This window comes from Tupaia chinensis, unplaced genomic scaffold (genome assembly GCF_000334495.1).
Source record: "Tupaia chinensis unplaced genomic scaffold, TupChi_1.0 Scaffold000257_1, whole genome shotgun sequence".
Classification (NCBI taxonomy): Eukaryota; Metazoa; Chordata; class Mammalia; order Scandentia; family Tupaiidae; genus Tupaia; species Tupaia belangeri.
In genome coordinates, this window is record NW_006159737.1 from 4,138,556 (window position 1) to 4,154,364 (window position 15,809).

The following is a 15,809-nucleotide window of genomic DNA, read 5'->3' on the forward strand; positions in this document are numbered from 1 at the left end:
GACCTAAATTCTAGCCCCATTTCCATAAGTAATTTGTCCCAGGACTGTGTAAGCGGCTTAACCTCTTTGGACCTCATTTGCAAACTGAAGATTTAAAACTAAATATCAAAAGTTTCTTGTAGATGCATAATCATTGTCGATAATAAGGCATCATTTTCTATCCACAAGCTCGCTGGTAGGTTTTTACCCATTTGCTCATTCCATTAGAGAGCTGAGGACACAGTAGTGCGAGACCCTGACCTTCCCCTTAGGTTGTGTGGCCCAGTGGAAGGACACAAGCAGTGATAAGAATTTCTTTTTTAGCTGTCAGTATTGGAGAATATATACAAGTGTTATGACTCGTATTTAATTTGCTTAATATAAACAGTCCCAATGAAATCCAGTCTAAGGAGGAACGTTCATTCCAGATCTAATCATGTCTGCCCTTTCTTTTGATTTTAGGAGCTTATTTCATGAAAAGTGCCATAGACTGAAAAACCAAACATGAGGGTAGCAGGTAAGAAATTGAATTCAGTAGAAATAATTTTGCTTTGTGTATTCTGTTTGTTTAATAATGACTAAAGGAGATGGTAAATAATCTTCTTCTGTATTGGGTATAAAGCTGAAGTAAAACCAACTACATCACAAATGGACATTTACTGAACATTTTTCTGGACAAACCTTTTGCTGATGCTAAATATATTAAAGTTTTAATATTTATGTTCCTAAATGTTTTTCTTTTTTTGCCAAATTATTTAGCTATATATAATATATACTTTATATTGGTATTTTAATTATACACACACACATACATATATGTATTTTATATATATATATATTTTTTTTTAAGCATATTTACTTATTTAGAGGTTTCTGGCATGTGTGCTCACCAGAGAGATAGACAAATAATGAGAGAGAAAGTGGGAAATCACTCCCCAGGAGGGATGTCTGTGCCACATTCCCTTCTTCTTTTTTCTCCTCCTGGGTTCTTGGACACACACACACACACACAGACGTGCACACCCATTGTGATTTTCAAATCATCAGGTCTAGGACTCAAACCACCATTGGCCATGTGGGAGTCCAGTGCCTTAACCACTGTGTCATCTGCTGGCCCCTATGTTATCTATAATCAGATTATAGATATATATATTAAACACCCATATAAAGAAAGATTTAAACAACTAAGAAGATTGATTTTTTTTTTTTTTGCTAAGTTCTAGCCTGTTGAGACACATGAGTTGTAATGTTTAAATTTCTCCTATGTGTGTACTTAAAACTACCGTATGTGGGGGCTGATTGGGGGCATGGTTAAGGGCGCTGGACTCCCAAATGACTGACTGTGGTTCAAGTCCTGGACCTGGTGGCCTCCTTTCTCACTTTCTCTCTCTCTCTCTCTCTCACTCTGTCCCTCTCTGATCAAATTAAAATAAATAAATAAATAAAGTTAAATGAAATAATTAAAAAAAAACTATGTGAAGGATTCAGTAAAATATGTTTATGCTTAGTATTTGTTAATATATGTATTTTTGCTTAGTATTTGTTAGTTCAAGTTTAATCTGCATGTATGAGTTTATGTGTAAGATTAATCTGTTAGCTAAGCAGCATATTGAAGAAATCAAAAAACACAATTAGATATGCATATTACTTAGGTAGAATCTATAGATATTATAAAAAGTTCTATAAATAACTGAGGTCCTGAAAGCCTTATTCTACCTATGTAAGGAAAATAGGTTTGTTTCCCCTGCCCCTCCAGGCAGAGTTCCATAAGAAATACAGTGCACACTTAGCGTAGAAAATTCTGCCACAATGGTGTGCCCAGCATAGGAAATAACCTGTAATTTCTCAAAATACAGATAATCTTTCTCTTAATTATCTCCTCACTGGAAATCAAATACTTTCTATGGGAGCATCTCTTGGAATTGCCTGAAGTCAAGATTGGTAAATAGATCTTCATACTTCCATCAAAGTTGTACAGAATCAGGTGTGGTTGATATGATATTGTGATTTTTTTTTAAAGAATTAGATAATTTAACATTATTTTATCTATTTATTTGTTTTAATTTGACCAGAGAGGGACAGAGTAAGAGTGAGAGTGAGAGAGAGAGAGAGAGAGAGTGAGTGAGAAGTAAGCCATCAGGTCTGGGACTCAAACTGCAGTCAGCCATGTGGAGTCCAGCACCCTTAACCACCACACCACCGGCCGGCCCCGATATTGTGATGATTAAACAAAGATAACTTGAGAATTGTTACAAATGCTTCGTAGAAGTTTGAAAAACTGATTCTCTATTGTGAAATTAGAGTATCCTGTTTTAGGTTGTACAATTTCATTGCCCGAGGATGTGTGCACTTGCGAGAAAGGGAGGAGAGAGAGCATCCCCCACTCCCACCAGCGGGACTTGGCTATGCTGCAGTCTTCTCCCTTCATTTCTCCATCTGAGCAGGATTTGGGGGACTCACACACATGTGTTCAATATGTTTTTTAAGCTACCGGGTCCGAGGTTTGAACCGTGGTCAGCCATATGTATTGTCCCAATGTACAATGCTTATCTGCTCTGCTATGAAGCTGGCTTAACTGCCCAATTGTTGAAGGAAAATATTCCTAGAAGCAAAGAGCTTGCTTGAAGTTTTGTGGGGAAAAAAAATTTTTTTTTAGGTATTTTGTGTGCGCGCGCACGTGTGTGTGTGTGCGTGTGTGTGTGTGTGTGTATCGTTGTGTCCTAGGACCCACTATTTGTGATGATGTCTTCAGGTGATTTTTTAAAAGTATTTAAGTGTGATGATTTGAAGCCAAGTTTCTTTTTCTCACATAATTCTCAATTCATCCTGGTTGTAATTAACTTTGTCAGTTAGTCCATTTCTCTGATTCTGACAACTAATTGACAGGTTAGTTGGTGAGAAATAACTTGCTCATTATTTTATGTTTGACACTGTTCTTCATAAAGATCTTGAGAGAATTGACTTTATTGAATGAAAAAGGAAAATGAACAGTTTATTGCTTTTAACTAAATTGTTCCTAAACTGAAAAATATCTGATTGTTTTGAAATATCCTTGTTGTTGGGGCCAGCAGGTTGCATGGTAGCTAAAGGCACTGGATTCCCACATGGCTGACCACAGTTCAAGTCCCGGACCTAGCGGCTTGCTTCTCACTTTCCCTTTCTTTCTCTCTAGTCAAATTTTAAAAATAATAATATCAAATAGAATTAAGTTAAAAGAAACATCCTTGTAGCTTAAAATTTAGATGTCAGGACCTCTATGTCTGAAATTTTTGCTTTTCAATATGTGCAAGCTAGGGACCACTTGATTGACGCAGTCCATGGCTAGAAGAAGGAGGGAATCTCATCATAAAAACAGGAGTCATGGAATCATAAGTGATGCAGTTAGACCCTTTCAAGTCCAGAATTGGAATCTGATTCTGGACTCAGGCCAACCCTGGAGAAGAACCTCTGTAACACAAGTTTTGAAACTAACACTCTGGAGACTGCACATTTTCCTACCTCTGCATTTTCTCTCTCTTAGAGTATTTGTTTCCTCCTAGTTCCCACGATGGTCCAGTATGAGGCAGTGGTTAGGTCTTGGGTTCAGACTGAGTGCTGCCGCTAACTAGTTGCGTGGTCTTGGGCAAGTGATCTAACATTGGCTTTGTTTCCTGTATTTGTAAAGTGAAACTATCTTGAAATGTTGTTCAAATGAAGTTACACTTATAAAACATTTAGCTCTGTCGTTGGTACTCAGTAAAGAGTGTATGTGTGCATTGTAAGTATAGTATTTGGGCATCCGCAGATGGCATAATGGTTACATCGCTGGACTCCCATGTAGTCGACTGTGGTTTGAGTCCTGGACCTGGCAGCTTAAAAATTACTGCGAGTGCATGGGCGTGTGCACCCGAAATCCTGAGGAGAGAATGGAGGAGAAGGGATTGCAGCATGGCTGTCCCCCTGGGGACTAATTTTTTGCTTTCTGTCTGTCTGGTGAGCACATGTGCTCTGTAGCAAAAATTTCTCTAGAAATAAATAAACCAACCAACTATATGTATATATGTATGTTGCTCTTAGTGCAGTCTGAGGTTGACTTGGAATCAGATATAGTGTAGAACGTTCATGTTACAAACTTGATATTTTAATGTTTACATATTTCCATCTGGAACAAGGAAGGTTTCACACATCCACGTTATGGGGACTAGGAAATGTTAGTTCTAGGTGCACATGCCCAGGGCTGCTAGAAAATAAGATGGTAAGATTATGGTGAAACATAATCTTCAAGCCCTTGGCTTTAGTCCTAAATGATCAAGAAGAAATTCGCCACCTGTTCATATCCGTCTGTTTAGCACACAGTTGTTGAGAGTGTTACTGTGCACGAGGCAGTCTCTGCACCCTGGCTGGGGAAAGTTCAAAGGCTACTCAAATTTTGCTGACTTACGCACTAAAAGTGTGGGCAACTTGTATTGAAGAGTTGCCCTTGAAAACTTGAAGTAGCTTTTGGAGGATAGATGGTAGGGAATGAAGTAGGGAGGCAGAGATTGATTAGTTTAACAGTTAGATTTCGTCATTGCCACATCATTTCTATATTAGCGTTTGTGGTTGTTTTTTAAGACTTTTTTTTTTCTTTTTTTTAGAACAGTTTTAGGTTTACAGCAAAACCGAGAGATAGATAGAGAGATTTTCCATACGCCCCTCCTCCCCCTACACAGCCATTAATAGAGTGTTTCTAAATAGAAGTGAGTAGGCTCTGGTAAGCTGTTGCTTCTCGGCATCGGCAGCCTTCCCAAGCATCATTAGTTCATTTCCTCCTCCCTGCCCCCCAAGGATACAGTCCGATTTCTCTGGCTTTATGAAATTAGGATGAATATATTTAGTTTTTAACTCTTCCTTACCCTGTAAGTTGGTCTTGGTAGTTTTCCAAAAGAATGTGGTCATTTGGTTTTGCATTGGAGTACTACATAAACCTCTAGACTCTTCGTTAGGATGCCCGGGTTCTGGTCCTTGGGCTGCCGTAAAGTTCTCTGTAGTCTCGGGTGGTTACTTCACCTCTTGGCTTTTTCTACTGAAAGATAATAAGATGACTGCTGATGCTGTCTACTTCCTTGATATTAATTCCTGCTAAATTATTGGTAAGAGAGAGGGATGGAGGTTATACAGATAAATACCAGTGCTGTTCCTCAGTAAGCTAATGAGATGTCCCTAAGGTCTTAAGAGGAAGATGTTTCTTTCCTGTCATTTTCCACTTCCTTTCATTCTTGCAGGTTTGTTTGTTTGTTTGTTTTCTTACGTTTGTTTAGGTATGGGGGGAAAAGGAATAAGGGATGAGTCATATTTACCAGCAGTGGCAGTGCTGTCTGTAAGGCACTCAAGCACGATTAGAGATACGGAAGTATTACAGTCTGCCCTCAGGGAGCTTACCATGTAACCATGTCAGGAAGCGTATGTGATAGGTCCCAGGCAATGGCCTCCCGGAGTGGATAAGGCCAGCCTCAAACTAGACATTAGGTGTGAGCGGGAAGACCTTGTTGTTGACTATTCCATGAGGGCTTATGTAGTGACAGTTGTGTTAGTTGGCGATGGACAGTAAACCTGTTACATTGTCCTTGCTCAATGGTCATCTGACCCTAGTGTCTCCAGAAAGTCCAGTGTGTTTTTAACTTTGCTGTGTAGTATTGCCCTGTACATTTGAAAAGGATTAGAAATGCGTTATCCAACAAACCTGGCGGTGGTGTTCCACTTGCCATGACAGGTTTGCGTCACCAGTCGGCAGCTGGCTGAAGCAGTCTCGTGTCTAGATTGCTAGACTTGATCTGAGTATTCTTTGATCAGGAAAATCCCTTAACCCAATGGAATGTTGATATAATTTTTGTTGTAGTGCTAGCAAAATCAAGATTCAGTAGGTAAAATACCACAAAGGTATTAGTCTTAATTTTTAAAATAAATTTACTCTTTTTATAAAATGCGTAACGAAAGTTCCGTGAGCTTGTAAACACATGCTAAATTATTTCTGTCTTTTATCTAGGTGCTGCAAAGTTGGTGGTAGCTGTGGCAGTATTTCTACTGACATTTTATGTTATTTCTCAAGTATTTGAAATAAAAATGGATGCAAGTTTAGGAAATCTATTTGGTAAGTTTTTTTCCTTTCCTTTTTTAACACCTTATTTGTGCTGTACTTGTCTAAAAATCTCTCATTTTTTATCAGTTCTCAACATTGAGTCACTGCTATTTAGTCTGTCTAGAAAAGGAAATATAATTATGTTAGTAAGTGTGATTCATTAGAATATTCCAGAACATATAAGAGTTCTTAGAATTAGTGTAAAGCATGAATCTTCTCAACATTTTGAATATATCGAGTATTTTATACACGCTTGGGATGTTAATTGTGGCATTCTAAGTGCATATTCTAGAAGACTTAAAATGTCCCAAAATTATTATTATTTCTCTATTTGGTTACTAGGAAATTTGAGACCAAAGCTTAGTACTCAATTATCGAGTGACTAGGAGTCACAATAGTGTATCCAGATACCAACCATCAAAATCCTTCTTCTTTCCCACCTTTATTTTCCCTCTCTGGCATTATTTTTTTATTTATTTTTGAGAGATTTTCACTGTAGGGCGCGTGCGCTCGCCAGACAGACAGAGAGAGACATAGAGACAGAAAGCGAGAAATCACCCCCCAGGGGGGATGGTCACGCCGCAATCCCTTCTCCTCCATTCTCCTCTCGGGATCTTGGGCACGCACGCACACACGCCTGGCGTGAGTTTTAAGCCACTGGGTCCAGGACGCGAACCACGGTCGACTACGTGGGAGTCCAGCGACATAGCCATTACGCTAACTGCTGGTTCCCGGCATTATTATTTTTTATTCTTTTCTTTTTCTTTTTTTTTAATTTGCCAGAGGGCATATGCCTTGCCAGAGGGAGAAGAGGATAGCACCCCCTAAGTGAAGTATAGTCATAACACAATTTCTTTTCCCCATTTCTCCACCCTGCCAGAATTTTGGGCAGGGCGTGGTGGTGCCCGCCCTATGGCAAAAACCTATGGAGAATTTTGGGCACATGCACACACACACACACACACACACACACACACACACACGGTGTGTTTTTCAAATCACCAGGATTAAGAACCATACAGCTCTGTGGAGTCCAGCTCCCTTAACCACTAGGCCATGGGGTAGACCTGACATTGTTTTCTTCACCTCTTCACTTAAATTTGCTATATTATAAATGTACCATTGTAAGGTACCTTAACTCAGTTGTTTTTTTTTTTTTTTTTTGGAGAGGTTTTTGCTATAGGGCATGTGTGCTTGCCAGACAGACAGAGAGAGACAGAGAAATAGAAAGCAAGAAATCACCCCCCAGAGGGGATGGCCACGCCGCAATCCCTTCTCCTCCATTCTCCTCTCGGGATCTTGGGCACGCATGCACACGCGCCCGGCGTGAGTGTAAGCCACTGGGTCCGGGACTCGAACTGCGGTTGACTACGTGGATGTCCAGCGACATAGCCATTACCCTAACTGCTGGTCCCTCTTAACTCAGTGTTTAACAAACCTTTAAATTAATAAAAATAAGTTAATATCTAAAATGTTTCCATAGGAGCCAATTTTATATTAATGGTATCTTAGGTGATTATAAAGAATATCTTATTGAATGTCAAATTATTAAGTACCAAGTATGTATTTCTCTAAGTACTTACTGTATATCATTTTGAGAGTAAAAATGGAATTTAATGTTTATATACTAAAGGGGAAATAGTTTATGTATATTTAGCTAAGGTTCTACATAAAATTACTTCAGAATCTTCTCTGTATATCATTTGGGTAGGCCTTCATTATTTGAAGTAAGAGAAGCTTATTGATATTGTGCATGGGTTTTTATGCTGACCCTGAATAAGCTTTGGCAAAAATGTGGCTTATGTTATTAAAAAGTCAAACATAAAAGGTAAGAATATGAAAAGTAGAAGCAATATCTTGACCTAGCAGGCAGAAGCCAAATGAAATGATTTTGAAATGAGTGGAATAGTGAGTTTTGCTTTCTGTAAGTGAGTATTTGGTAGGGATTCCTAACATTTAATTCACTTCCTCTTGCATCTGATCTCAAGCACTGATACTACTGCTTTCTCAAGGTTTTAGTGCCGAAAGACTCTCTAGAGAATCTGATAAATGAAGATACTGATCAATGTCTGGGGTGGGGGCATGGCCAAGATTCTGCGCCTCTAACCAGCTTGCAGGTGATGCTGAGATTCCCACCCAAGGACTACATACCCCACATACGGACCTGTAGGCAGTTCTGACATGTGGTCTTTCAGGAGACTTTTCTCCCAATGACTTCTTAGAAGTACTTCCTTGTATTCTGCTGCATTCTGCCTTTGTACTACCATGTAATTTCAGTCCACTGATCTGGAACCCTGGCCTACAACTGTGATCTCTTGGATATTTAACTTGTAGTCATTATACCTTCTTTAAGGAGTTTTCATGTAGTTAAGTCCTCCCTTTGGCCCTTCCCCTAGATACAGTGTTTATTTTCTTCCTGAACCTGTTTTTCAGTCCTTGTCTTACAAGGAAGTACTCAAGATCCAGGATAAAGTGATTATTGCAAAGTTAAGAACCTGTCAAGTTTTATTGTGTGTATTTCAGCATTTTGATTTAGGCATTCTTAGGGAAGGTGGTTGATTTTTATGTCATACCTTGCCATTTGTTTAGTATCTAACTTAATCTACCAGAGGGTAATAAGTTTAACTCAGTATTAGAATTATTTCTATTATCAGTTTCTTAGGGAGCCATACAATTAAGTGCAGTTGTATTGGTGGTTAGTTTTCCATTTTTTCAACTTGTTAATAACTTACTTGATAGTTCCCATACATTATTTACATTCAGGTTTATTTTAAAGTATTATTTTAGAAAAATAAAACAAATGTATTTCTAAAAAGGAAGAGTGAAAATTTTGCACACACTTAAAATGATCAAAGTAGGTTAATTATGAGTTTTTTAAAAATCAATTCATAAATGAAACTTATTTTGAAATATAGATTCATATGCCTTGGTAAGAAATAATCCTGCATACCTTTTACTCAGTTTCTTCTATGATAGCATTTAGGAAACTGTAACACAATGTCACAATCAGAATACCAACATAAATACAATCCAATAATCTTACTCATGATTGTGATTTAATGTGGTATTAGTTTTCAGCATGGATACTTAGTAAGTATACTGGAAACAGTATAGGTAATTTTTTGCATACATTGTTGCAGCAAATACTGTTTTAGTGATACACTTTTACCCTTTCAGATTTCAACTGTTGATAAATAGTATACACATAAATTTCTTGAGACATTAATGAAAACTAAAGTACAAAGTAGTTCTAATTTTTTAGCTGCACTTATTGAAAGACATTCATTGATAAAGTCATCACAAATGTGCATTATTATTTATTTTTCTTTTTTGTCTTATTGTTTCTTTAAGTGAAGCTTTGTATTGGGTTGGAAAAGTCATGACACATTTTTGCATAGAAAAACATAGAAAAAATATGTCATGACTTTTTTGATGATCCATTATATTTTGAATAGAATTAAGAATTAATTTGAATTATTTAAGGGTAGTTTGAGCAAAGTTTAAGAATAGTTGAGGAAAAAAGTTGGAAGGAGATTGTACATTGTACCTGTACGCTGTAGTGGACACAACTGAAAATTCATGTTTGGCCCCTGAGTGCCAACATTCTCTGAATTGCAGTCCTGGGGTTTTTGGTCCTGATGGGTATTGGATAAAAATGCATCTTTTCTTGCGCAATTTAAATGGGGGTGATGTTATATATTTAAAACTCTGATGATTAAGAAACTGGTTTTCCTGAAGTCATATTCTAGTAAAGTGGTTTTGTTTTTGTTTTATTATTTTTTTAATTGAATAGCAGTTACTTTTTTAATGTCTTAAAATCCACAAGCAAACTACTGAAGCCATTTTAGAGGTCTCTCTTGGTTTTCCTTCTATTTCCTTTGCCTTGACCATTCAAAGTTCCTAAGATTCCTCTGCTCCTGTCCTTATTTTATTATTGATGTCTACAAGATTCTTCTTAGCCCTTCTGTCTCTCTAAGTTCTTCTGCTCCTTGGATGGCATTGTCTATCGGCTAATTTCCCAGTTCTTCATCCTAGATTCCATTTTCAACTAGCCTGTATACCGCTCCACTGGGATCTTGTCCAAGTGTCTTAAAATGATCAGGTCTAACGCATGGTTCCTCCTTCATCCCCTCCCACTAGATTATGAACACTGTGAGTGATGATATGTTTATTCACTGGCTCATGCAAGTGACTCAGTGAATGTTCCAAAGCCACATTCATAAGAGATGTCTTTAGTAAGGTCTCTGCAGTTGCTCTGAACTGGTACTTCCTTCAAACCCACAGTCGCTGTGTGTGTTTGTGCTACTGCTCTTCTCACATGGCCTACTTCCGCAGTGTTCTATTGACTGTTTCTACTTTTTATTTTTTGAATCTTACTTTGCCAAAGAGTACTTGAGTTTGCCAGAAGACACATAGAGACAGAGAGAAAAGAAGGGGGAAAGAGAGTTAGCTCCCCCTGGGGCATGGTCATGCCACAATCCCTCTTCTCCATTGCTTCCTCATTGTAGGATCTTGAGCATGCATGCTCCTGTGCACTGTATTTTTTCAAGCTATAGGAACCAGGACTTGAACTGTATGGTTGGCCGTGTAGGATCTAGCTCCATTCTCCCAGTCTCTTCTCCTGTCTTTAGTTAGTCTTGAACTTTCTGCTTTCTGTTTACTGTATAGTCAGAAGGGTTGTTCCACACACTCCTAGCCTGGCTTCCCACTTCTGGCAGGAGTAGTTTTTGTATGTGTGATCACAAGACTTCAGACATTCCCGTTTTTGGAGGTGGTGTAATAGATGTGCTCGAACGAGATATGGCTTTAAAAAATAGCCTTGCCAATTACTAACTGTTACTTAGAACAAGTCAAATCAGTAACCCCTTCTGTCCTCAGTTTCTTTATCTATAAAACAGGGATGATGACCAAATCAATCACCCATAGTTAAAAACGTGCTTGATAGATCGCCCCAGCATATGTGAGTGATATTATGTTAACCCTGTTCTCATCCAACTGTCTTCCTCATACCAACCTACCGAAGATTAGGTACACCAGAGTTCCTGATCTTTTTTTCTTTTTTCTTTTTAAATCATCAGAGGACACATGCACACACCAGAGGGAAACAAAGAGGGAGAAAGTACCCCACAATGGGGTGTGGTCACTCTACAATCCCTTCTTTTTCATTTCTCTGTCCAATTGGAATTTGGGGCATACATGTACATGCGCCCAGCATGTCTTTCAAGCCCATCGGACTAGAGTTCAGACCATGGTTGGCAATGTGGGATCCAGCTCCTTAGCAACTGCCCCTTGGGGCCAGCTCTAGAGTTTCTGATCTTAACATTCCTCTGTGAGAGTCTGACCATCTGCATCTGCTGAGACAAGTTTGTTCAGGACAGAGTGAAGTTGATCATATTCTATTCCTTGTGCTCCTGATTGCTCTTTGGACTTCAGTTTTCTCATTTACAAGTGTGAGCACATTGAACCAGATCGCTCTAATTACTTTCCCCCCTTTTTATGATATGACCAAGGAAAATGCCATAATTAAGGAAATTCGAAGTATGACTCCCCCAGAAATCCCAGCATCCAAGTTTACCAAAGTTTAATTTTGTTTGTTTGTTGCAAATGTCTTCTCTTACTTGTTAATATTTTGGGGCCAGTTATGCTGTAGATAGTTTATTTTCTGCTTTATTCCATTCAGTAACCTTTTTCCATGTTATTGCATTACCTTTGTGACTTTAGTAGTGCATAATACTCTGAGTATTCTATTTAGTTAATGAGGCTTCATTTACTTGGTCATTTTATTTTTTTAAAAAAGAAAACTTTTAGCTCTTATCGTCTATCTATAACTTTCCATTCCCTGTTTGAGTAGTGAACTTACAGGAAATTCACAATTATCTAAAACAGTACAGAACTTCAAACTAAGTGGCTATTTATAGTTAGACAGCTGGCTCACATCTCTCACACTGCATACTTAATTAGCCAGATCAGGAAGTGGCTGTCTGCACCGTATTTGATGATCAGAGTTTTCATCTCCTGGGCTGGGATCAGATGCTGTAGATGTAATTGTGATGGATGGCCAGGTTGAGATCTTCTGCCTTCATGTTGAGATTTTAGCTTTTGGCTTTCCTCAACTGGTAAATCATCCAACTCTTAGTAACAACCTTAATTTAAAAAAAAAAAAAAGTGTCCAATATATTTCTAATTTGGGGGAATTAAAGCTCCCCCGACCCGGGATCCCCTTCTTCTCTCAGATCTCCTAACCTAACCGGTAAGACAGGTTTGTGTATATTCTCTGAGGCTTTATGTGTGTATGTACACCACAGAGTAGAAACAACTTTTAAACACCCAAACATTCACTAAGTATATATTGGGTCCTTGGAAAAGTCACGACATGTTTTGTGCATTTTTGCATAGGAAAAAGATGTCTTGACTTTTCCAGTGATGCAGTATTTACAGTCACATAAACTAAAGTCACCTTCTGATTCAGTTTTAAATTTACAGTGATCAAAAAGGAAAACAACACGGAAAGCTAAAACTGTTCCGTCAGTAATAATGTATCGTCCTTCATACTTTCTGTCCGTAATTGTTAGTAATGGGTTGTGTAAAGGTAGGATCTCAGTTTTTTCAGTAGTGATGTTTATGTTTTATTATATACTGAGTAATAACTCAAGCACTTATATTTCATAAGACTATTAGAAGGTCTGTGTTTAAAAAGTGGATGCTAGCAAAATAGACTTATTTCCTCTAATGAAGTTAATTTTTTCCCCCTTAGCAAGATCAGCGTTGGACACAGCTGCACGCTGTGAGTATTTCATCTCAGTATTTCTTAAATGGTTTTTTCTGTCTCATTTTAGACATCTGAGAGCTTATATCCAGACTGTGTCAGCAGCTCAGTGTGGAAAAAATCTGATTTCGGAATTGCTTTTTAAAGCTGTAAGGATGGTATTTGAATAGACACCCTAATATACTCGCTGTTTATTCATAATGGATATTCTTGTGTTTTAATTCCAGCATCATAAATATAAAGTAATGGAGGAATAAAAGATTTCCTAGGTAGAACTAGTTCATGGACAGATCACTAGTGGGATATTGGCTTTTTAATGATCCCGAGGTAGTGTTTTTTATGCCTATATGGACAAGAAATGGCAAAGTAGCCATTTGAACTTTCCCATAGCCTCACATTTAAAAATAAACTCAAGACTCACTAGATACAACATACTTACCCTCCTCAAGGTCAGATTACCTGATCTGTTTATGTCATTTATTGGCTCATTTCCTAGGAGGTTCTGGTTTTCGTTGTGGTGTTTTGTTTGTTTGTTTGTTTCCCCCATTTTCTTTGAAGCCTTTAGGGGAAAAAAAAATTCTAGCACGGAATTTAATATATGCATATTTCCATAGTTTACGTAAAGCTCTTTGTCATTTCAGATAGGACCAAACTGATTCAAGAGTCTCTTAACATGTTTTAAAAAATAAATAAAACAAATACTGATGATAATATTTTCTCTCCCAAAGCTACAAAGCCACCCAGATATAAATGTGGGATCTCAAAGGCTTGCCCTGAGAAGCATTTTGCTTTTAAAATGGCAAGTGGAGCAGCCAATGTGGTGGGACCCAAAATCTGCCTAGAAGACAATGTGTAAGTGTTTGGTGAATGGAGCTGTAAGCTGCGCTGTGCATGACAGCCGGTTAACCCTGAGTTTAATGGATGCTCTGGAAATGTGTCAGGCATGCTTTTACTAAACAGAAGTGATTTCAGTTTTCATGACACCCCCCGCCCCCGCCCCGATTGAAGGAGCCGCAAAGTTCTCAAATTTTTTAGTAGAGAATAAGAATACAACATTGGCCCAGCTTTGTTTTGTGTAGCTACTAGGGAGTCTTCCCTCAGTGAATTCTCTAGATCTGTTCTGTCCCATTTCATAGCTACCAGGCACATGTAGCTATTTAGTTTTGATTTTTAAGTCATAGGGAGAACGTTGAGTTATGTAAATGATTATCATCAACAGTTTAGCTCCCCCATGATGGCCACCACGGTTCAGGTGCTCATGGCCACCTCTGGCACCTGGAGAGAGGGCCCTTCCGCATGCAGAGTCCCGGCGGCACTGTCCTCGGTAGCGAGCACTCTATCTTGCAGACTAGTGTCTTTCTCTTTAAGTGTCTGTAGCCTGCGTGTCCAGGTGAAGAGTGATCCGGGGATAACCCCAGGTTCACTGTGGCACATGTGATTTGCCACTAAGCCCAGTGCCTTCCCATGTCGGGATGCTCTACGAAGTGCAGCGTTTTTCCATGAACTTTAGATTTCTCCTCTGCATCATTAATTACGTAGAATAAGGAGGAAAAGAATTTTACAGGTACAGAGGAGGCTTCAATAGGCAATGCCTTTTAACTTGTTGCATGACTATCATTTTTTTAAAAAATTTACTTATTTTTTTAGAGAGAAATTTTTACTATAGGGCATGTGCACTTGCCAGAAAGACAGAAATAGAGACAGAGAGACAGAAAGTGAGAAATCACCCCCCGGGGAGATGGCCACGCTGCAATCCCTTCTCTTTCATTTTCCTCTCGAGATCTTGAGAACACATACATACACACCCAACATGAGTTTTAAGCCACCAGGTTCGGGACTCGAACCACAGTCGACTACATGGGAGTCCAGTGATGTAACCATTAGGCCTTCTGGTTCCTGCATAACTATCATTTTTAATACAGAAGCTCTTAAACTTTTATTCTAGCCCCTTTTGCAGCTAGTTCTGGGAGGGTTATATTGACACTTGGGACAATACTTGACAAATTAAAGGCTTGAGCTAGGTGGTCTTTAAGGTCTTTACTCAATTTCATTTCTTCTTTTTCATGCTAATATGATGTTATTAATCTGCTGTTTTCTCATTATAATAATCCTTTTAACTAATATGTAATAAAGCACTTAGATTTTAGCAGTTTGTAGGTTTTAGAGAAACATTTCATAGCCAAGCCACTATGGTACACGTGGTGGGCACCACACTGCAGTGCTAGGGTGACGTGGAAGACTGCTGTTCAGACCCCGGGTTTACCTAAACACAATGGGTGTGTGCCATGATTTAAACTGGCCAGGGGGCTGGCTGTGGTCACAGTGTGAGGGGGCCCTATCAAGGATGTTTCCGCCCCCACCCTGAAGAAGTCAATAGATTTGTAAAGCTTTAAAGAAAAACATCTTCTCTCTGCTTTCACCTTGCTTGGCTAAAAAGCTACCCACGTTTGATTCTAAGTAATAGAGTGGGAATTCTTTTAGAATATCCAGTCCACAGGTTATCTTCAGACACCTACATTGCTCCCTAATGCAAAAAAGGAAAGATCAAACTTTTTACTAACAGATTTTTTATTCAAAGATGATATAGATTAAAGAGAAAAGAGTATGAAGGCACTAGAGCCTGGTAAAATAAATACTACGCTTGGAGCTAATGAATTTGGTTCTAGCATGGTGCACATGTAGCATTGTGTTTCAGTTCCTTTAAGCTAAAATTGCATCAGGCTGCCTAGTCTTCCTCATTTCAGATTTTATTCTGTTATTCTCATGAGAGAGTAAATAAGTGATGAGATTTTAAAGCTGGGCTACAGGTCGTAAAACTAGTCCCTACAGAAGAACTGAATAATTGGCCAGAGATCCCTGTAGAGAGACTGCAGGGACCAAAATGTCTATGTAAGTATTGAAAGCTGAAAAAATTTATACAGAAAGAGTATGAATTTTTTTTTTTTGAGAGGTTTTTGCTATAAGGCG

At 38.5% G+C, this 15,809-nt stretch overlaps 1 protein-coding gene across 1 annotated transcript in view; it reads left to right on the plus strand.

Annotated features, from left to right (window-relative positions):
- The first annotated feature begins 441 nt into the window (after positions 1–441).
- FAM3C (FAM3 metabolism regulating signaling molecule C) overlaps positions 442–15,809 on the plus strand; it is a 38,132-nt gene continuing 22,764 nt past the window's right edge. The window contains exons 1-4 of the mRNA XM_006149216.2: positions 442–496; positions 5,984–6,088; positions 12,831–12,860; positions 13,571–13,694. Of these exons, the coding sequence (XP_006149278.1) occupies positions 484–496; positions 5,984–6,088; positions 12,831–12,860; positions 13,571–13,694 (272 nt within the window). The 5' untranslated portion in view covers positions 442–483. The remainder of the gene's footprint in view (positions 497–5,983; positions 6,089–12,830; positions 12,861–13,570; positions 13,695–15,809) is intronic.